The 23,974-nt window shown below is 40.6% G+C and overlaps 1 protein-coding gene across 1 annotated transcript in view; it reads right to left on the reverse strand.

The window, feature by feature from the left end:
• galnt13 (polypeptide N-acetylgalactosaminyltransferase 13) overlaps positions 1-23,974 on the reverse strand; it is a gene marked incomplete at both ends in the record, with an annotated part of 116,042 nt that overhangs the window by 27,961 nt on the left and 64,107 nt on the right. Inside the window, 2 exons of the mRNA XM_081367403.1 lie at positions 4,604-4,743; positions 5,916-6,024. Coding sequence (XP_081223529.1) covers positions 4,604-4,743; positions 5,916-6,024 — 249 coding nt within the window. The remainder of the gene's footprint in view (positions 1-4,603; positions 4,744-5,915; positions 6,025-23,974) is intronic.

The following is a 23,974-nucleotide window of genomic DNA, read 5'->3' on the forward strand; positions in this document are numbered from 1 at the left end:
AATATTTTTTAGTAATTCTGTGAATTACACTGCGCAAACCAATAGTAATACTAGCCACCGGATGAAGAGGGTTGGCTCTCCACAGAACATAAAATATTCATTTTATTAAATTTTTCGTGTTCACATTTATGAGGAAAAAACAATGTTATGGACGTGACAGTTCTCCGTTACGGACGTGACCGCTCTGAAAGCGGCACTAAAAGAATGCTTTAAAACTTTCACAGAGACCTCAAACAGAAAGCACAAAGCCTTTCTTTAAAGTGAATTTCGTTTTGTATTAATTTTATCTTAATTTTAATCAATGTTTCATCAACAAATTGCATGGATTTAATAAATTAGAAGTAAATATAGCAGACCATAGATAATCACGACACGGAGGCGCCGGCGCGTGAACTGGAGCTCGTCTCATAAATGAACCGAAACTCAGCGTATAAGGTAGCCTACTTGCCTCACAGACCTGATAAATATAGAAAGCTTGAAATGTCTACTTTTAAATAGAACAGTTAAAAACGAAAGAAAGCAGACTGTTCTCTGCTTATGTAATCTGTATGAAATGTGCATTTCTCTCTGGCGCGTTCACTACTGCGAAGATCGCGAGTCATCATCGTCAACTTCATCTTTGCAGCCGACACTGACACTGAAAACACTTGTTTATTAATAAACAATTAAAATGTCTCCTTGCTATATTTGACATATTCATAATTGTTGGAGCCATTCTGTGTATTGGGATGGGTTGGCGCTGTGTTCTGCCACAAGTCTACTTAAGACAGGGGCTAATTAGTGCAGGTGTGGCGCACAACAAGGTGCATGGTTTTTGACCGTGAGACACGGCGTGTAAACATGGAGACTGACTTGAGTTAAGTTTATTTTGGAAATGTTTCATTTTTCGTTATATTAATAAATGGATTGGCATATCCGACTTTAAGTTCAGACTTTTGAAAGTTTATTATTTTTACCGTATTTAATTATTTAAGCCACAAGGAAACAGCACATCGAAAACACGCGTGCAAAACAACTTAAATGTGCGCCAACAATAATCATTACTTTTGCCGGTTCTTTGTGACAGCTTTTAGGTGCTTTAGTGGCAGCGCCACCCTTACATGTTACATGAACGTGTCACCAGCGCATCAGCATATGCGCCCCTTTTCGGTTGTTACCAAGTCAGGCGCATTTCTCTCAAAATGTGCAACCAAAACTTCTGGAGAAAACAAAGGCTAAGGTGGAGGAAGGGTGGAGTACTGCCAAACTTTTACGTATTGTTTTATGCTTTTATGCTGCTTAAATATTTTTTGTAGCAGAGTTTGTGCTGAATACAGTGTAATCAGACTTTAGCCATGAAAATGTCACAAGTAACAGAAATAAGCACAAATGTCAGAGCATGTCAGAACACCTCCAGGGCCCAGTAAACACCTCAGACCCCAGAGGGTTAAAAAACTTCTGTCAGGATTTACTAAAGACACGCAGTGAAAAATTAGCACTGAAAAGGCGTGGACACAGGTCATTTTGCGGCCGACCTTATTGCATGTGCACTTTTAGGACTTTCCCTTTCAGATGCAACATTTATGGGAGGAGAGTATTTAAATTAATGGTAGTAGTAAAGGTGATTTACTACAGTTTGCGCCAGCCAATTTACTGGTATTTGCTCCATTATTTACCGCCCAAAAAAAGCATGTCGCTAATTTGCGCTGCTCTTGGTAAATTGCGTTGGTCATTATGGAAATGATCCGGCTGTGTCTACAGATGGTGGACAACCAGAATGCCTATTACTGCCGCGGCAGCCGCCGCGGTGATTTCGCCGAAAATAAACCAGCCACATTTCAAAGTCGTTCCCGAAATGACCGCCAGGTGGCGCAAAGGGACATTGCGCAAAACAGCAGCAATTGCCGTATTTTAAAATGTAAGTGGGTTAAATATAAAATCCTAAGCCTAATAGGCATATTTTTCATATATATAAATAGGCCTATTAGGCTACAACAGAATAGAACCAAAGATAGAATCAATTTTAGAAAAAATAGAATCAAAAGTTAAAAATAGAGACGATATTAGGAGCAATGACGCTGAATATTTTTACTATTCTATTGAGGAATTAGATAAATGAAGAGCTCTCGTGAGCGATACAACTGCATAGTAATTTATAGTGATTTCAAAAGCAGTCCTTAAAAAAAAAATACATGGAGTAGTGTGGCATAATTTTTGAGAGATTACGCGGAACGCGTTTTAGTTAAGATCCTGGTTTCAATGCCCTTAATGTATATAGGCTAGGCTACTGCTTAAAAATGTCACAACGCGTTTTGAGATTGTTTTGAATTAAACATTGAAGTTTAAAATGTAGTGTTTTGGCACACCAGGCCGAGTGGCGTTACGCATTGTTCAAAAATCAGGTTTTATTCTGGCATGTTGAATTGGCGTTAGAATTTTTTTTTAGATTTATTAGATTTAGATTTTAGATTTCGTTAGATTTATTTTTTGTCGACTGCAAAGATGAAGTTGACGATCGCCATATTTGTAGTGAACGCACCTAGAGAGAAATGCACATAAAGACATAATCAGAGAGTAGCCTTTTTCTTTTCGTTTTGAATTATTTCATTTGAAGACATTTCAAGCTTTGTGTATTTGATGTAGGTTATTTATCATGTCTGTGTGAGGCATACGCTGAGTTTCGTTAAGTTAGGAGGATGAGATGCGCTCCAGCTGACGTGCAATGCAAGTGACCGCGCGGGCGCCTCCATGATTAGTGTCTGTTATATTTGCTTCTCTTACTTATTAAATCCAGGCAATTGGTTGATGAAAAATTTATTAAAATTAAGATACAATTTATAGAAAACGAAATTCACTTTAAAGAAAGGTTTTCTACTAAACAAAACTGAATGAAGTGGTCAAAATCATGTCTGACCCACTCCATATCCATCTCTCGATATAATGCATCCTATCTTCGTGCTGTTCACTTTTCATATTCAACATAGATGGAAAAAAATAACATTATAATATTTTAACAAATATGATACTAAATGAGATTATTTAATGGCTACAACAGTATAGTAGGCCTATAGACTCTATTTGTACAAATTGCTGCACATTAATTTAATGAAATGAAACCTTGTAACGAATTCACACTGTAGGGTAGACTGTGTACAGTTGAGACACCTTAAATAACTTGCGTTCGCAGCAAGCACAAGTTGTGATTTTTGCTGTGCACTTGCATATTAGTGTCAGCTGGGAAGGAAATATAGAGACCAGACCTCTTGGAACTTTAACTGAATACATAGCGTTGGTAAAGCATACTGAAATTACATCCCTACAAATTTATTAGGCCCTACTGAAAATAAATGTATCGAATTTAAGCAAAGTAGCCTAAATGTTAAGACTGTAAGCCCTTTGCTTTTTTACGTAGCCTATAAAGGACTCTTATAGCCGACCTTGTGTTAATTTAATTTGTAGAGGATTTTTTTTAACTCAAACATTAACACTGAAAAAAATGAAACTAAATTATTGTAAAAAAAATTGGAACACCACGACGAGTGGCGCTATGCATTGTTCTAAAGCCAGGTTTTATTCTGGCATGTTGAATTAGTGTTCGACAAACGATATATTTTTTCCCTAAAAGTTTGTTTTATTCTCTGCTTTGTTTGTTTATATTTTTATATATTCAATCAGTCTCATTTTTGTTCAAATAATGAAAAAAGTTTTTTTTTTTTTTTTTTTACAAGATCTTGCGCCATGTTTTTTTTTTTTTTTTTTTTTATAAACAGATAGGAAACTTACCTTTTAAAATGCCGCAGTTGCCTAGTCATTTAGGGAACGACTTTGAAATTCGACTGGTTTATTTTTGCTGCGGCAGAAATAGGCATTGTGGTTGATTATTTATTAAAGAATTCAATTGATAATCATAACAATATGTAAGCCTATTTAATTCTGAATATAACAAAGAATGCTTAAACCGACTAACATCGGTTAGTAACTGCAAGTCCTGAAAATGTTTTAATTTTACGGTAAATTATTTTAATTTATTTCACTGTTATGTTTCAGTTAATAAATCTACAAACACATTAAAATAACACGAAGTAAATGACAAGTAACCTATTGACATAGCCTTTCTAAATTATAGAAAAACTGGGCACACAATGTTAACGTGTGTCTACTTTGTTTAAATTTAATGAATTTGAATTCGTTTAACCACAATATTTATCTTGAATTTATCTGTGACCTCAGCTCAGATTACTGTCGCGGCAGATTACGTCATAAAGAGAATAAACTGACACTTTTCAAAGTCTGTGATTACAGCGCCACTCAGCGGTAAAAGGCAGCAAATACACATCCCAATTTTGCCGCCGCGGGAACGGCGGCGGTAAAAGTCTCATTCTGGTTGTCCACCATCTGTATGTGCTTTAATTTGCACGTCGTCAGTAGATCATGCTCAGAACTTTCCATTTCCATCTGCGTTTTTATGGGATTGTGCTCTCATGCTAATTTGACCTGTTTAGTAAATCTGGCCCTTAGATGTGTCCAAAATGACAAAACGAAAGCTGAAAATGAAACATTTTATTACAAATTCTAATTCTTTTAAATGGCCATATTGACCAAGAAAGCAATGAAAGTCTCGTACCTCCCCGAGTGAGTAATATCTGCGTGGAATCTGAGAGTCAGGGTAGATGTTCTCCAGGTACCATGAGAAGGGTTTACACTTCAGAGTTTCCCTCAAGGCCTTCCGAGAAGAAACATCCCCATAATCCACCCGAACCACACCTGAAGAAACACAAATAATTAACATCCATCAAATTTATCATATTTTGCCCTTTGAAATCAATGAAATGCATGACCCTCATTTAGAAGTCACTTGAGGTAAAAGTGCCTGCTAAATGAACACATGTAAATGACCCAATTACAAACATGACAGATAATGAGTCTATAGCACCTGGAAAAACTTTGTCCACATCCATATTAGCGACCATGTTTATGTTTATTCAAGTAATTTCTGTCACAACCAATATTGTCAAAGATAATTAACAAATAGCATACAGTTTGGATTGGTAATATGGTTCCATTCTGGGCAAGAACTCCCTGCCCATCCATGCAGTCTAGCATGGATTAGAGCAGGGAGCAACGATAACCCCTCAAAGCAAAACCATATGCCAACATCCCCAAACCACAAACTGAAGTGAAAATCTGATGCAATTTCTTTTTTTTCTCCCCTCGCTAATACCAGATATGGGTTTAATTCAGACGCATGAGGAGAGTAGCAGCAAAGGGGTGCTCTTCTGTTACAAGCAGTGGAGAAGAGAAGCATGCCCCAAGTTACCCGAATTAGCTTAAGGCAACAAGCATGTTGCCAATCCCTAAAATGTTAGAAATGCTCTATTATATTTCAAAATAGACATTGTAAAACTAATTAGATTTTTTTTTTAACTTTATGATAGCTGACAATTTCATTAACAACTATCATAAAATCCTAAAAAAGTATCATTATATATATGCTCAAACACAATTAACAGCAATGAGTTCCCTTTCAAGGGAACTCCCGTTGCGTCGAGAATGACGCTATGGGGAACGCTTTGCGTGATGACGTCTTGAAGCACATGTAAAATCAGTCCAATGGTGTGGCGGAACGTCAGAGGCGGGTGACGTCACGTACCAGGAAGCTATAAAAGCCGGCCCGAAACAGAAAACGAAAGCTTTCTGAGTCTTCAGTCGCGCTCTGTGTTGAATCTGTCCTTGTTATTTGGTGTTGTCTGTCTATATATATATATATTCAGTATGGCGAGCAAGCAGCAGTTTAGAGTGTGTGTCCATCCCTGCCCGCGTTATTTAACGGGAGGTGACACACACACTCTTTGTGTTGTTTGTTTGGGAGAGGAGCATGCCCAGTCAGCACTCGAGGGTGGTGACTGTGTGCATTGCTGTGCGCTTCCATTGCGTACGCTCCGATCCCGGTTGGCACGGTTCAATCCCGATCACGTTCCCCAGGGCTCTGGTCCCGCTGCTGCCGAGGCACAGCGTCGATCTCAGACCTGGGGTTCGCAAATGGATCTATCAGTGGATGTTGAGACGGGCTCTGCCTTATCTCAGCAACCTTCTGATAGATCCAGTGCCTCTCATCAGGGTGTGGAAGCACGCGCTGCGGTTTCTTCCCCCCCGATGGAGGCACCAATACTGCAATTGTCCAGCTCTGAGGAGTTGGACGTTGTTAGTGTTGAAGCTGAGTCTGAGGATTCGCCACCTCAGTCTCATGCTTTTGAGGAATTGCTCGATGTTGTCACGAGAGCAGTTCACAGATTATCTATTGAGTGGCCAGAGGATAGGCAGGACGTTCGCTCGAAAAGTAAGCTCGACGAACGCTTCCTGCCATCTCGTGCACAGCCTCAGAGAAAAAGCCTTCCGTTTTTCCCCGATCTCCACACCGAGGTGTCGAGATCGTGGGGGAAACCTATGTCTTACAGAGTTTACACAACACAAACCTCTCACTACTCTTCCATTCACAATTATAAAGAGCATGGTTATGGGGAGATGCCGAAGGTGGAAGAGACGCTCGCGAGCTATCTCTCTCCAGCGACGGCATCTTCCTTGAAGGCTCCCTCTCTTCCCTCTAAACCAGTAAAATTTACTTCCTCGCTGGTTCATAAATCATATGCAGCCGCTGGTCAAGCTGCAGCGTGTCTGCATACGATGTCTATCATGCAGGCCTATCAGGCTGAATTATTGGGGGATTTAGAGGAGGGCGGGGGTATTGGTCCAGACACAGTGGCTGAACTACGCAGAGCCACGGATCTGTCTCTCAGGGCCACCAAGGAGACCGCTAAATCAATCGGGCGGTCTATGGCAGCCCTGGTGGCCACTGAGAGGCATCTGTGGCTCAATCTGAGCGACATAAAAGAAAAAGAAAAACATGTTCTCTTAGATGCTCCGGTTTCCACTGATGGTCTATTTGGTGATGTTGTGAACAGTGCGATAGCTAAATCACAAGAGGCCTCTAAACAGGCAGTTGCACTCCAAAGACTTCTCCCCCGCCGTTCATTCTATGAGGCTGCTGAGCGGGAGCAGCCTCACTCCTCTAAAAAGGGCGTTGAGCACCGTGCCACTCAGAAGCAGAGCGTGTCCTCCCGTGCTCCCCCACAAAAATCTCGGGGACACGGAGGGCGCGCTCAAACCCAGCAGTCTTCGAGGGGTAGGACGGATCTGCGGACCGTCATTACCGCCAAGAAGGCTGCTGGGAAAAAGTCCTGACGTCCGAGGGCTCAGGACAAATGAGGGTAGTCCCCCCCGAAGCAGAGCGGTTAACACCTCTTTTTACGGTGCCCGTCTCTCTTCGGTACCCTCAGGGGACCGTTCTGCCAACCCTGCCGCCTCCGGTGTTACAGGGCGCAGCGGTCTCCGGCGAGCACATATCTCAAGGACCACCCGGAAACGTAGTGGCCTCGGGATGCCCGCCCCCTCCGAGGAGGGTGTTAGAGCAGTCTGTTCGGTCGTTCCCTGCCGGTGCGCCGTTACAGGGCGACGAATTGACTACTCAACAACAACGAAATTCAGAAACCAGTCTCGAGAGGCTGGTACCTCTAGTAGAATCTTTGACAGCGTGGAAGCTACTGTCGAATGTTTCTCGTTGGGTCCTGCAGACCGTGGAAAAAGGGTATCAGATACAATTCAAAAAACGCCCACCTCGGTTTATGGGGGTCCTGCCCACAGTGGTGGGCCCCGAGCAGGTTCTGGTTATGGAACAGGAAGTAAACACTCTGTTAGAGAAAGGGGCCATAGAATATGTACCTCCCTCCAACAGGGAAACCGGATTTTACAGCCGGTATTTCATAGTTCCGAAAAAGGACGGGGGATTGCGTCCCATTTTAGATCTTCGAGTTCTGAACGAGTCAGTCATGCAGCTCAAGTTCAAAATGTTAACATTGAGACAGATCGTGCCACAGATCAGGTCCGAGGACTGGTTTGTCACGATAGACCTCAAGGACGCATATTTCCATATTTCCATCCGTCCGTGTCATTGGAAGTTCCTGAGGTTTGCTTTCGGGGGCAAAGCATACCAATATCGTGTTCTTCCATTCGGCCTAGCTTTATCACCCCGCACTTTCACCAAATGCATGGATGCAGCTCTGGCGCCACTACGCCTCCAGGGCATTCGCATTATGAACTACATCGACGATTGGTTGATTTTAGCTCAGTCGCAGCAGATGGCGGTTCAACATCGAGATGTTGTTCTCGCCCATATGAAAGAGCTGGGGTTACGGCTGAACGCCAAGAAGAGTGTGCTTTCTCCACTACAGAGGACCACTTTTTTAGGCGTGGTGTGGGATTCAGTGTCGATGCAGGCGCGCCTGTCACCGCCACGTATAGAGTCAATTCTTGCAGCTGTGAAAAGTGTAAAGCTAGGCCAGCTACTCACTGTCAAACAGTTCCAGAGACTGTTGGGTCTCATGGCAGCAGCTTCCAACGTGATACCTTTTGGACTGCTGCACATGAGGCCCCTGCAGTGGTGGCTCAGGACCAGGGGGTTTTCCCCGAGGGGCAACCCATTTCGCACAATCAGGGTCACGCGGCGATGCTTACGTGCCCTGGTTATGTGGAAGAAACCTTGGTTCCTGTCCCAGGGCCCAGTGTTGGGAGCTCCTTGTCGTCGCAAACTGCTAACGACGGATGCTTCCCTCACGGGTTGGGGAGCGATCCTGGAGGGTCGCTCAGCTCAAGGTCTGTGGGAAGACCATCATCGTTCCTGGCATATCAATCGCCTAGAGATGTTAGCTGTCTTCCGGGCTCTGAGGAGCTTTATCACAGATCTCAGGGGACACCATGTGCTAGTACATACGGACAACACGTCGGTAGTCGCCTATATCAACCACCAAGGGGGTTTGCGCTCGCGCCCGTTATCCAACTTGGCACGCCATATCCTCTTGTGGTCCCAGGGGAAGTTACTGTCACTCAGGGCAGCTTACATCCCCGGGGTCCAGAATTTAGGAGCAGACACTCTGTCGAGGCAGGGGCCGAGGCCCGGGGAATGGAGGCTCCACCCCGAGGTGGTGGAGCTGATATGGAGGGAGTTCGGCCAAGCACAAGTAGATTTGTTTGCGTCTCGAGAGACTTCTCACTGTCCACTTTGGTTCTCCCTCACGCATCCAGCTCCTCTGGGACTGGATGCTATGGTTCAGGCGTGGCCGAGGCTACGTCTGTACGCCTTTCCCCCAGTGGCTCTGCTCCCGGGAGTTCTGGAGAGAGTTCGCAGGGACCGGGTTTGCCTGCTTCTGATAGCCCCGCGCTGGCCGGGCAGAGTATGGTTTCCCGATCTGGTCTCCCTCCTCGACGGGCATCCTCTGGAGTTACCCGTCAGGAGAGACCTTCTGTCCCAGGCAGGGGGCTCAATATATCACCCCCGCCCAGAACTGTGGAACCTGTGGGCTTGGCCTCTGAGGGGGCCCAGCTCATAGAGTCAGGTCTCTCAACTGAGGTTGTTGAGACCATTCTACAGTCCAGAGCTCCCTCCACGAGGAAACTTTATGCCCTGAAGTGGAGAGTCTTCACTTCTTGGTGTAGTGACCGTCGGTTGGACCCAGTTAACTGCCCAATTGGTACAGTGCTGGAGTTCCTGCAAGACCGGTTCACGGCAGGTCTGACCCCGTCCACTTTAAAGGTTTATGTGGCGGCCATAGGTGCTTACCACATTCCTTTGGGTGGAATGTCTGTGGGGAAAGACCCTTTGATATCTCGTTTCCTTCGTGGCACTTGGAGGCTGAGGCCTGCAGTTCGCTCTAGGGTTCCGCCATGGGACCTGTCCATTGCATTACAAGGCTTGTCCCTGGCCCCCTTTGAGCCCATTGAGGAGGTTCCTGAGAAGTTTTTAACTCTGAAAGCTCTTTTTATCCTTGCTATTTCTTCTCTCAAGAGAATAGGGGATCTTCAAGCATTGTCAGTTGCTCCGTCATGCTTAGAGTTTGCTCCGGGTATGGTTAAAGCGTTTCTTCATCCAAGACCGGGTTATATCCCCAAGGTCCCCACTAATGTGGTCAGACCTGTTGTTCTGCAGGCCTTCTGTCCTCCTCCCTTTCAAAATGCTGACCAGGAGGCTAATAATTTGCTTTGCCCTGTGCGGGCGTTAGACGCATATGTCCACAGAGCTGCCCTGTGGCGTAAAAGTGATCAATTATTTGTGTGCTTTGGGTCCCCTAACAAAGGAGGTCCAGTGTCTAAGCAAAGGATGAGCAAGTGGGTGGTCGAGGCTATCTCACTTGCTTATGAAGCGGCTGGGCAGCCTTCTCCTTTGGCTGTCCGGTCGCACTCGACGAGGAGTATGGCGGCCTCTAAGGCCCTTATTTCAGGAGTTTCTTTACAGGACGTCTGTGATGCGGCAGGCTGGTCCTCACCGCACACTTTCGTCAGGTTCTACTCTCTGGATCTAGACTCTGCTCCAGGGTCTCATGTTTTGTCTTCCTAGTGCTGCTCTACTAGATTTCACACAGGACAGACATTCGTAGCTATGGAGGCGTTGGTATAGACGTTCCCCATAGCGTCATTCTCGACGCAACGGGAGTTCCCTTGAAAGGGAACGCCTCGGTTACGACTGTAACCTCGGTTCCCTGAAGAGGGAACGAGCGTTGCGTCGCCTTGCCATATCTCCTTCATGCCTGTCAGCTCGACTTCAGACTTTTACGAAGCTTTCGTTTTCTGTTTCGGGCCGGCTTTTATAGCTTCCTGGTACGTGACGTCACCCGCCTCTGACGTTCCGCCACACCATTGGACTGATTTTACATGTGCTTCAAGACGTCATCACGCAAAGCGTTCCCCATAGCGTCATTCTCGACGCAACGCTCGTTCCCTCTTCAGGGAACCGAGGTTACAGTCGTAACCGAGGCGTTTTTTCACCACTAAAGACATTTTGGAATCAGTCTTTTTGAATATGGTGAATAGAATGTTTAGATATGAAAACAAGATACAACAAATACTAATAATTATTTATTTATTTACTTATTATTTACCTTAAATAAGGAGGGTTTCATGACCTGTTAATGCAAATATCCAACACCCCCCCCTGCTCACTTATATCTGCTCACACAAAAATATCATCCATCCATTCACCAAATCGCTTCTTTATCTTAATTCTAGATGGGTGGTCTCTTATATGTGTGGCTTTGCAGAGGGGGTACAATGCATCTGCAGGACACACATACAGAGCAGCTGACGTCCCAGAAGCCTCAGCGATCTAAGCACACTATGGGCCCTATTTTAACGATCTGAAACGCAAGTGTCAAGCGCAAGTAACTTTGTGGGCGGGTCTTGGGCGCTGTTGCTATTTTCCCGGCGGGATAAATGACTCTTGCGCCCGGCACAAATCTAAAAGGGGTTGGTCTGAAGTAGCTTCATTATTCATAGGTGTGGTTTGGGCGTAACGTGAAATAAACCAATCAGAGAGTCATCTCACATTCCCTTTAAGAGCAGACGCGCTTTTTCCATAGAGGATTGCTATTGTAACGGCGGATTTGCCAGGGGCGCGCCAGGAGCGGTTCACAGCCAAGGAGAGCAACGCTCTCGTCACGGCCGTAAAAGAGAGAGAAGTTACATTGAAATGGAGAAACCCACCCAAATTAACTTCGGTTAAACAGGCGTATGATAATTTGGGTAAATGTGTAAGCTAGATGTATGCTTTTATAATAAATTGTCTGTCTGTCTATCTATCTATCTATCTATCTATCTATCTATCTATCTATCTATTGGAATAATGTATGATTTGCAAAAATGAAAACTGCTGCTTCTGTGTAGATGAGAGGATCAAAGTGCGCGTTGTGCACACGCTACATTGATTATGGCCAAGCATGCGCCCTTAAAATAGAATATGAATAACATGCGCAACGCGCCACTGACTTTAAACTATTTTTTCCTGGTTAGTGGCGCAATTGTTTTCTAAACCTGCAAAATATCATGAAGGAACGTTTGCGCCGGAACACGCCTCCTCTTTGCGCTGAACCGCCCTGGGGAGCGCAAGTGTATTTCCTAACTTACCGACGTGCGTCTCTGGAGGGAAAAGTCCGCTTTGCGCGGGTGCAAAATAGGAATGATACATGCGTCGGTGTACAAAGTCAATTGCGCTGGGTGCAAGATAGGGCCCACTGACAGCTGAAGCGTCAGGCATTTGTGTCTTTCTGCTGAGTGTTAACTTTCTGCATTTCATCCATAGTTTAACGTTTTCTCTCTTTACATCTGTTTTGATATTTTCTGCTGTGTTATGTGACCTCTCCTCTCTCTGTCTCTCTCTCTCTCTCTCTTTGTGGTGCAGATGATAAATGATCTTGTGGGTTTCAGTAGACACCGTGGGGCAGAGCTACTCTCAGTTGTGATGACTGGGTCGAAGTTATGTGCTCTTGTGTCCCTTGTTATATCTCTCCCCTCTGAGCTCAGGCCTCAATTAAAAGAACTTACTCTTTTGGTTCCAGGAAAAACAAATGTACACTTTGTTGTTTTACATAAGATGCAATGAGATAGTGACATAGTTTCGAGTCTCTTATTTTTTGGTACTCAATTTTTATTGTATTAGAGGGTAACAATATAAAAGAGGTATTGTAACAATTCAGATACAACAGCAACACATGCACCACCCTCCCTCCCTCCCTCCCACCCCCCCCCCCTACCGCATGAGATACAACATAACTATCAGTGTAGCACAGTCAATGTTATAGAACAGTCAACTTAGTGTCCTTCCAGTAAAATGTCCTGAACTCTGGTAATTCCATTGTTCCATGTTTGTATAGTCCGAGGTGTAGAGCCGTTGATCTTGGCAGAAGAAAGTTCAAGAAAAAGAATCTCTAAGAGCGTATTCAGCCAATGCTTATGGGCTAAGTTGTGGGGTGGAACCCAGACTTGAACAATGATCTTCTTGGCTGCTGTTAGACCAGCTAACCAAATTTTCCTAGACCTTTCATTCATGCCTTCAAGTTTAGAGTCATCATTGAGAAGGTGTAAAACAGGGTCCCCATAGGGAGCTGAATATCAATCAGAACAGACAATGATTGTAACACCTTATTCCAAAAATCATGAATCTTAGGGCAGTCCACCATTATATGCATAAAAGTCCCCAAAGTATTTTGTGAGCACAAAGTACAAAATGGGTGTGGAGCTTGACCAGTTAAGTGTCTGACTCTAGGGGTAAGATATGCCCTATGAGAAATCTTCATATGAATAAACTGATGGTTAGGATTATGAGAGGAGCTACATATGTTATCCCAGCTTGCGTCCCAGTCTATTTCTCTACCTAATTACTGTTTCCATAACTGAAACCCATTTTTAGAAATAACCTTGGTTCACAGGATAAAGGAAAATACAAAACGGGAAATAACCGTGCTTTTACATTACACCAACTCCACAGGCTAATAGCTAGCAACCCCCAGGCTAGATGAGAAAGCACTGCATACTGAAAAACAAAATCAAACTAAACGTACATAAAAGTGTCCTCATAATTCTAACACAAAGAAAATAAAAAAATAAAAATTATTTAAGCTCAAGCATCATATGCCTACATATGTTGACCTGTTTGTAGTCATTCCATGTCTGTGAAGTGCAAGGATTCTCTAGCAGTAGACCTGTTGTTATTCCCAATCGGTAGAGTTGAAGTGGTGTCTTGTCCGGCGAAGAACAGTTCAGCCTCCTCTGCTGAATCAAACAATATTTTTTCCCCTTTGTACGTGAGCTTTAAGATGGCTGGGTAGATCAAAAACGAGTCGATGCCTTTCTGTCGCAGTTGGGCTCGGATTGCTTTGTACTTGTTTCTTCTCTGTACTGTTTCGGCACTGTAGTCAGCGTAGAATTCAAGCTGAGTGTTGTCCGGTAGCCTAGGTTTAGTATTACGAACTCCCTGCAGTATGGCTTGGCGATCGCGGTAACGGAGCACTCTGAAGATCATTGTACGCGGCCTGGAGGGGTTAGCAGAGAAGATTCGATGGGCTCTGTCAATTTCTATGGATTTTTCGGCCAGTGTCGGGATCCACTGAGGTAGCATTTTACAAAGAAATCCGACCGGGTCGTCTCCTTCTGCACCTGTTGGTAGGTTAATTAATCTCACATTGTTCCTTCTTGACCTATCTTCCATCTCGGTGACTTTCTTTCAGAGGCTGTCCAGCTCTGTGAGACAGTGGTTGGTATCTTTTTTAGTCTGACGAAGCACTCCTTGCATTGTATCAACTTTAGCGGACACCTTTTCCATATTTTTAGCATGAGTGCTGATGTCGCTATTCAATGATCTCAGTAGCGTCCCGTTTTCAGCTATTTGACTTTCAACTGTAGTTAGTGCTCTAGCCAAAGTCTCACTCAGCATTTCGGTTACAAGGTCTCGTAGTGTCTCCCTCTCCGCCTCTACCGTCTGCTTGATTACCAAGGAGATTTCTTCAGGGAGTAAACTAGCTAGCCTAGCTCCTGAGCTAAGGCTAGCTTTGAATCGCTTGCCCGGGCTTTGTTTTGCAGGCAAACTTGCACTTTTCTTTGACGCCATTTCACGGTATTAGTTTAAAAAACTATCCAATATGTTAAATGAACAACTTTGTTGCAGGAAACAAGCAGTTAAGCTGCCATTCAAAGGGCTTTTGGCAGGAGCTCAGTGTAAAGCGACCATCTCGCTGCGTGTCTCACCGGAAGTCCTTTTCGAGTCTCTTAGAAGAAAACAATCACAACCCAAGGTATTTATTTGACACAGTGGCTAAATTAACAAGAAATAAAGCTTCTACTTCTGAAGTCTCCAAAGAGCATAGCAGTAATGACTTTATGAACTTCTTTACTTACAAGTTTGATAATATTAGAGAGAAAATTATAACTATGCAACCATCTACTACAGTATCGCATCAGGCAGTGCAGTGTAGTCTCCCTGAGGAAAAATTCCATTCATTCGTTGCAATAGGAGAGGAAGAATTCTCTAAACTCGTTAAATCATCTAAATCAACATTTATGTTAGACACTATACCGACTAAGCTACTGAAAATAATGCTTCCAGAGGTCATAGATCCTCTCCTTAATATCATTAATTCATCTTTGTCACTTGGATATGTACCGAAAACTTTTAAGCTGGCTGTTATTAAACCTCTTATTAAAAAAATGCAACTTGATCCTAGCCTTTTTGTCAAAGATACTAGAAAAAGCAGTATCCTCACAACTATGTTCCTTTTTAGAAAGAAATGGTATCTGCGAGGATTTCCAGTCAGGATTTAGGCCGTACCATTTCTGGTTGTATTTCTCTATTAGTGTTACTTGATCTTAGTGCTGCATTTGATACCATTGACCACACCATTCTTTTAAATAGACACGAAAATGATGTTGGTATTAGTGGAATTGCATTAACATGGCTTAAATCATACATATCTGACCATTATCAGTTTGTAGCAGTAATTGAAGAAATGTCTTATAGATCACAAGTTCAGTATGGAATACCAAAAGGCTCAGTACTAGGACCGTTGCTGTTCACTCCTGACATGCTACTCTTGGGAGATATCATTAGGAAGCATGGGATTAGTTTTCACTGTTATGCCGATGATACTCAGCTCTATATATCTTTGCACCCCAACGAAACTTGCCAATTCAAGAAATTAACGGAATGCATTGCTGATATAAAAATTTGGATGACTACTAATTTCCTATTACTTAATTCACAGAAAAAAAAATCAGAGTTTATAATGATTGGACCAAAAACCTCTGCACGTACTAACCTAGAATACTGTCTAACAATTGATGGCTGCTCTGTCAAGTCTTCGTCGTCGGTTAGGAACCTGGGTGTGCTCTTTGATACCAATCTTTCATTTGAAAGCCACGTTTCATCTGTAAAACCGCATTTTTCCATCTTAAAAATATATCAAAATTAAGACACATGCTTTCAATGAAAAATGCGGAACAGTTAGTTCATGCGTTCATGACCTCAAGGCTAGATTATTGTAATTGCCCTTCACGCATAAACACACTACAGCTGGTCCAAAACGCAGCAGCTAGAGTTCTTACTAGAACCAGGAAGTATAACCATATTAGCCTGGTTCTGTCAACACTGCATTGGCTCCCTATAAAACAATGTATACATTTTAAAATAATGCGGATTACTTACAAAGTACTAAATGGTTTAGCTCCGCAGTACTTGAGTCCTTCACGTCTATTGCGGTAGATCCTTTTCCATTTAGCACCTAAACTCTGGAACAGTCTTCCTAACATTGTCCGGGAAGCAGACATACTCTGTCAGTTTAAATCTAGACAAAACACATCTCTTTAACCTGGCATACACATAGAAAATTATACATTCCTATTATTGAAATCAGTTAAATGATTATTAGGCTTCATAAATTAGGTCAGCCGGAATAGGGAACACTTCCTATAACACCCGATGGACTCGTTACATCATAAGAAGAATGGCATCTACGCTAATGTTAGTCGTTCTGCTTATTCCAAGGTTTACTGTAATCAGCTGGATCCAGGCCATATCCAGACCAGATGGAGGACCTGTGCCTAGACATGACCACGAGGCATGATGTAGTCAGCCGGATCCAGTCTGTATTTGTTTATTATTTGTTTATTATTTAGGATCCCATTAGCTGAAAGTCTATGCAGTCAGCTAGTCTCCCTGGGGTCCGCTCAAAATTGTACATTATTACAGAACAACAAAAACATTTCATCATAACAATTAACACATACATATTTCATATCTATACCTACATACACAAGCAAACACATACTCATACATACATACAATTTAATTTCAATTTATAATCAGAATAAATATAACATTATTATAATAACCTAGCTTAAAATCAAAATACAAAAACCTACATCAATAAAAAACACCTGACACCTTTTTTAAATGACAGCTTATTACAAAGCTGACGCACTTGAATGGGAATGTTATTCCAAATGACAATAGCTCTATACAATACTGTTTTCTTCATAAAATTAGTTTTTGGATAGGGGGTCGTTATATGACCATTATTTGCCTTTCTGGTGTCATGGTTATGCACGGAATTACAATACACTATTTGATTAAACAGAGTAATAGGCATTTTCATTTTCAATGTGTTATATATCATAGTACTTAAAGTAACTGTTATTATTTGGTTTAAAGTGAGCCATGAAAGAGTAGAATACATCTGATCTCTACTTGTTTCAATTGAGCAGCCCAGAACAAGTCTTGCTGCTTTATTTTGTGCAACCTGAATTTTTGTCAAGTCCTTTTTTGATGCTGAGGACCACACCTCAGTGCAATATGACAAGTGACACAATATTAATGACTCTGTTACTATTTTTAAAGTTTTCTGATTCACATACTGACAGCATTTTTTTGTTACTGCAATGCCGCATCCTATTCTGTTAACAATAGTATTTATGTGTTCTGTCCATGAAAGACTACTATCAATAACCAAACCCAACAGTTTAGCCTTTTCTACTGTTTGTATTCTTTGCCCGGCTAAATGTAACTTTAATTTTGGTTTAAGCATCAATTTTTGTTTTGATCCAATGATCATGCTTTTAGTTTTGGATATATTTAATACTAATTTGTTTCCACTAACCCACTTGTACACTGAATCTAATTCTCTAGACAAAACCTGATTAAGTTTGTCACATGAATCTGAAGCATAGTAAACAGTTGAGTCATCAGCAAACATTGTCATTGACGCTATTTTGACTGTTAAGGGCAAATCATTGATAAAAACCGAAAACAGAAGAGGACCTAAACAACTACCTTGTGGTAAACCACAAACTAAACTTTTATAATTAGATGAAGAACCGTTATAAAAAACCCGTTGCATTCTATGTGAAAGATAACTTTTCATTAATGTAACAGCAGAAGGAGAAAATCCGTAACTCTGTAATTTCTCAATTAAAATTTGATGGTCTATTACATCAAAAGCAGCACTGAAGTCCAACATGACCACACCAACTAATTCCGAATTATCCATACTTCTAAGCCATCCATCAGTCATTTGTGTAAGAGCTGTACTGGTAGAATGTGCCTTTCTATATGCATGCTGAAACATAGTCATCAAATTATTAATCTGGAAATAATTACAAATTTGTGTATGAATAATTTTTTCCAGGACTTTACTGAGCGCAGGCAAAATACTTATAGGTCTACAGTTATGCCCATTAAAAGTTAATCGATTGTCTTTTGTCTGTATCCAGAGCAGATGGAGGACCTGCACCTAGACATGACCACAACGCATCCCTGAAGTGTCAGCAGAGATTCGAAGGCCTCATCGACACGACAGCCATCAGCACTTATACTCAACAAACCCGTCTCCATCCCGGTGTGATGACTCTGATCGTAAAGGGTAACTCTTGCTAAAATGCAGCCAAACGTCCGAAAATGAACCATAACTCAGCGAATACTCAGTCAAACAGTCACACAGGCATGAAGCTTGAATTCTCTTCTTTTAAATGAAGTATTTTTTATAAAAAACAAATATTCTCAGTTTATGTAATATGAATGAAAAGAGAGAGATGTCAGTCGTTCTCATCTCAGCTCATTATGTTTTAATTTGACTCTGCCCACGGAGAGCGCGCGCTATTCAAACGCAAATGTGAGGCGATCCTGCAATCCTGTGAAACGCCCACATCAGCTGGATAACACACACTGCGAGTTCACTTTCAGACTCATGTACTTTACGACGCTGTGAGGAATAATACTATCTTGATAATAATCCTGGAAAATTTGGTCAGGAATAGGTCAGTTCTATACTTTGTTCTAATCGCAAGTGTCTGTACACGCAAAAAGACTGTTTAAATATGAATCGCGTTTCTGTGCGTGAATGAATGAATGCACAGATGCGCGCTGTTGTGTAGCTACAACAGCTGGCACAAATACTGTTTCAAAATGAATCGCGTTTCTGTGTGTGAATGAATGAACAGCTTTTAGCAAACTCTATTGCTATACTAAGATGAGTAAAAATCGACTACAAAAATCGGATAGATTATAAAGTTTTTATTGTAAAATACTGCCACATCAAATGAGCTTATAATGTTGCCAATTTCTGCTCATGTGTTAAATATATATATATGTTTTGTCAAAAATAATCAACTAAGATGTTATAGTGTTTGTTCAAATGTAGGCGATATTCAAACTAATGAATCCTTAACTTTGAAATACGTATGATAAAATGTATTTTTACAAAGAAAGATTACACTGGAAATATTGTTAAAATTTTAATTGTTGTAATTGTATAACCTTTTTAATAAAATAGCTAAAATATATACAAGGATAGATACAAAAACTTAAAAGGTCAATATAAGCCTTCTCTTTAAATCATTTTTTATTGTGTTTTATTAGTGACACATTTGGGTAGAGAATATATACCAAAACTTTCTGAAAATACAGCATGAGAATTAAATGTATGTATGTATGTATGTATGTATGTATGTATATATGTATATATGTATATATATATATTATATATATATATATATATATATATATATATATATATATATATATATATATATATATATATATATATTAGTCCTTGCATTCTTTCCTGTGGCTCAGTGACACACTTGAATGAAAGGCTCATTATGGGTGTGAACTTCTCAGGTGTGAACCACTAAATATGCATGATGGTGTTGGATCGTTTACGCCCCATCCGCATATTGCCTTTCCAAACTAAAAGTGTTTCACAAAATTTAAATCAATGTATCGTTTTATGTGAATGATTAGGCAGGATGATTTTCACATCATTTTGAAGAAAATCTCTCTCTCCTAGAGAAAAACACTAGGCGACGACATCCATTAGTCAAAAGTCTTATTGACACATATTTAGTATGTGTTTTGTGGCCTTATTTCAGAAACTTTCATTTTTAGTTTTTTCAATAACCATGCATAAACATTATTCTCTCAAAAATGAAAACATGTACTACATGTTGCTCACACATTATGGTAGCCATGTTTGTGCTAAATAGAGTGCAATTACACCTTTGCCATTAATATGTTTATAAGCAACTGAAAAAAGCACAAATGTCAGGGCATGTCAGAACATCTCAAGGACCCCAAAAACACCTCAGACCCCAGAGGGTTAATCTACCCGAGGCAAACTTTCGTTAAAAAAGCATAATTAGAATGGAAACACCACTTTTAAGTTTGACCGTATTTTCGTTTTCGGTCAAATTGCCTTTTGAATGGAAGTGCTTGGGGCACTTCTATGATAGCATCAAAAATCGCTATTTTTAGAACACTAAGAAGGCTCAACACAACATGAAACTTTGCTCGAAGTATCACCAGGGGCTGTTCACATGAACTCGAGCATTGAGAACATTGTTTGTGTACACAGAGTTTACTAAAAAGAAAGATTTTTTAAACCAGATGGAACTGGATAATATTCTGATTGTTTCAAACCAATCTGACTTCTGACCTATAATGCTGCCTGAATCATAATCATACACTGTTTGTTCATTGGCCAGAGGAGAACAGGTTTTATATATATATATATATATATAAATGAATTAAATTAATAAAAAAATAAAAAAAAAAAAATAAATAATCACTGAACTTACTTAAACTGGACTATGACACAATTTTTTTCTGGAAACAAACTTTTTTTGCATTATTTTCCTGTAATTACTGTAAAGCTGCTTTGAAACAATCTGTATTGTAAAAAGCGCTATATAAATAAATGTGACTTGACTTGACATCACATGTGTTTTGAAACACACATAAACCTTGTGACCCAGCACATTTGTTGAATGAGCTATAGCAGAGTAGAAGATTTTCAGTGAATAATGTCTAACATTTCACTCTGTTCTCTACCCTATCGTTTGGATTTATAATATAATAATATAGCAATTTAGTCCATGAATCATAGACTACTTGAAAAGAGGTTTTATAGTTCTGTTTTGTCCTTTTTCAAGACTGACTGTATGAATAACCATTTTCATTGTATGAAAAATAGTATTGAGAACCTTGAGTGTTTCAAAACCTGAGCAGGCTTTGATAAGTGCCTCAAACACAGGTCGGGTCTGATATTAGTAGCCTTGGGTATTGAGTAATTTTAAATAAATGTGTGGTTACCCTATCTTAAGGTGGCGTAGTTACATTGTACTTACTCAAAAAGCACAGAGTAATATTAATTAACTACATGTACTTACTATAGAGTTACGGTTAGGGTTACGGTTAGGGTTTGGTTTAGTTACTTGTAATTGTGCATAATTTAATGTTATTACTAGAGTAAGTACATATAGCAACGTGTAACTACGTCACCTTAAAATAAAGTGTTACCAAATGTGCTTTTACCAAATGGATCCCAGGAAGACGTGAATACTCTTAAAACATACAAACATTCCATTATTTTAGGCGTTTTACAATTATTTTTATTTAAAGCTAAACATATAAATAATTCTATAACATTATTATCCCCCTTCTTCTTTGTCAAACCGTGGTTCTATGCAAATCATCGGACCCTACTGCCACTGCGGTGCGTGAACCAGCAGCATGTGGTCCATATAAATTGTGCTCTGCAATACCTGAGACATTGAGTGCATGGATTTGCTTATTAATATTAACATAAATATAAATTTCCGTCATTTGAGGTGCAACATAAAACTTATGTGGTTTATCCACTTGGAAGTGCTTGCCCAAGCAGAAAAATGATGTAGCCTAATGTTGACAGATATTAATTACAGAAAACCATCTAAGTGATTTATTGTCCAACTAATCAATTTAATGAAATTAACAAAATGTAACCATAAGTGTATATGTGACCCTGGATCACAAAACCAGTCTTATGTTGCACGGGTATATTTGTGGCAATAGCCAACAAAACATTGTATGGGTCAAAATTATAGATTTTTCTTTTATGCCAAAAATCATTAGGATATTAAGTAAAGATCATGTTCCATGAGGATATTTTGTAAATTTCCCACCTTATATATAAAACATTTATTTTTGTGAATGGATGCAGCACTATCGGCAATAGAAATGGACAACTTTAAAGGCAATTTTCTCACTATTTCGATTTTTCTGTACCCTCAGATTCCAGATTTTCATATAGTTGTGTCTCGGTCAAATATTGTCCTATCCTAACAAACCATACATCAATGGAAAGATTATGTATTCAGCTTTCAGATGATGTATAAATCTCAATTTAAAAAAAAAAATGACACATAAGACTGGTTTTGTGGTCCAGGGTCACATATTTTCATGTTTTCCTCAAACAAAACTATAAAAAAATAAATAAAATAAAAATAAAAAAAGCAAGCATATTCCCCCCATTTTTGACATACACAAAGGTTACATTGTCTGGAAACATGGGCTAAAAACATAGCTTACATAAACGTTACAAAGAAGGATCAGAGAATGAATTTAATCTACAGGAAGGTGGGCATACTTTTACATATTATTTGTCTACAATTTCTTATTTATCATCTCTGATTTTGGCTGAAGCCTGGTTGAAAAAGTCCCCACTCCTATGCAGGGCTGTTCAGTCTTTTTGACGTTCTTTACATTCAGGTACAGTTGAGTTCAAAAAAAAAAAAAAAACTGCCATTGGGTCAGGCTAATTTTCTAATTTTAATAGGCCAGTCTCAAACCTCTTATGTCTTTTTGTTTGAACTTTTTTTTTATTTATTTATTTTTATGAAATGTATGCATGTCGGGTTTGGGGCAGAAGTGTAGCATCCCTGTATCTCAAAAAGTAGAGCATGGCACTAGCAACACCAAGGTCATAATACTGTACAGTAGGTTTGATTCCTAGGGAATGCATGAACTGATGAATTGGGTACATTGAATGTAATGTAAGTTGCTTTGGATAAAAGCTTCTGCCAAATGTAAATGTAAGTGATTGGGGTCAGGTACAGATCTTAGAACTAGAAGACCTCTATTGTGAATACTTGGATAAACATCTGATTGTGTATTCCATGCACTGAACACAAAGTCATAAGCATTTTGAATAGCATTAGGGTAAACTGTAAGTACATGGTGACAGACCCTTCTTTTTTTGGGGTGAACTATTCCTTTAAATGTGCAAAGATTTGACACTTCATTCTGTTGAGCCCTTATTCCAAATAACCTCAGTCTCTAAGAACAGCCACTGCCCTAGACTCTAGAAATACCAGACCACACTATTTATTCATCACACACACACACACACACACACACACACACACACACACACACACACACACACACACACACACACACACACACACACACACACACACACACACACACACACACACACACACACACACACACACACACACACACACACACACACACACACACACACACACACACACACACACACACACACACACACACACACACACACACACACACACACACACACACACACACACACACACACACACACACACACACACACACACACACACACACACACACACACAGCACCACTGGGATGCTTTTCCAGGAAAAAATATCCCTCCTCTGCTCCACATTACGACAGAGTTCCTCCTGAATCTTTCCCTCTCAAGTGAACTGACAGAGGTTTCAGTAAAGGCTAATCTCATTATTGTCCTTGTACTGGATACTGAGGCTTTCTAACCCCTCTATAGCAGTACATTTCCCAGGTCTCCCTAGGGGTGAGATGCAGATAAGAATAGCAGGACTGTCATGAATATGTGAGCAGCAGATTAGAGCTCAGACACTTAGCACAAAGCCAGGCATGAATAAAACATGGAAAATCTCTCATCAGAGTGAAATATCTTTCCGGCTGATCTGCGATGGCAGAACCGCTTGCGGACTGTCATGAAAAAAGTCCATATCAGCAAATACGAGCAAGAAAGATGGATGTAAAATGTTTTAGGGGGATGTGGCACAGTTAACGTTGAATGGGGATCAAATATTTATGTTTCATGGTAGGAATAAGAGGCACTGTATCTTCTGTAGAAAAAACACACTCACTGGTAAGTTTGTGAGACAGAACTTGTGAATGGTAGCGCAATGAGTGTAACCAGGGTTACACCTTATGTTGTCCTTTTGATAGTGTGATCATTTAATTTAATTTGCCTCCCTTCATATGTCACTAGAAAC

The sequence above is a fragment of the Scardinius erythrophthalmus genome (assembly GCF_964197995.2).
Source record: "Scardinius erythrophthalmus genome assembly, chromosome: 6".
Classification (NCBI taxonomy): Eukaryota; Metazoa; Chordata; class Actinopteri; order Cypriniformes; family Leuciscidae; genus Scardinius; species Scardinius erythrophthalmus.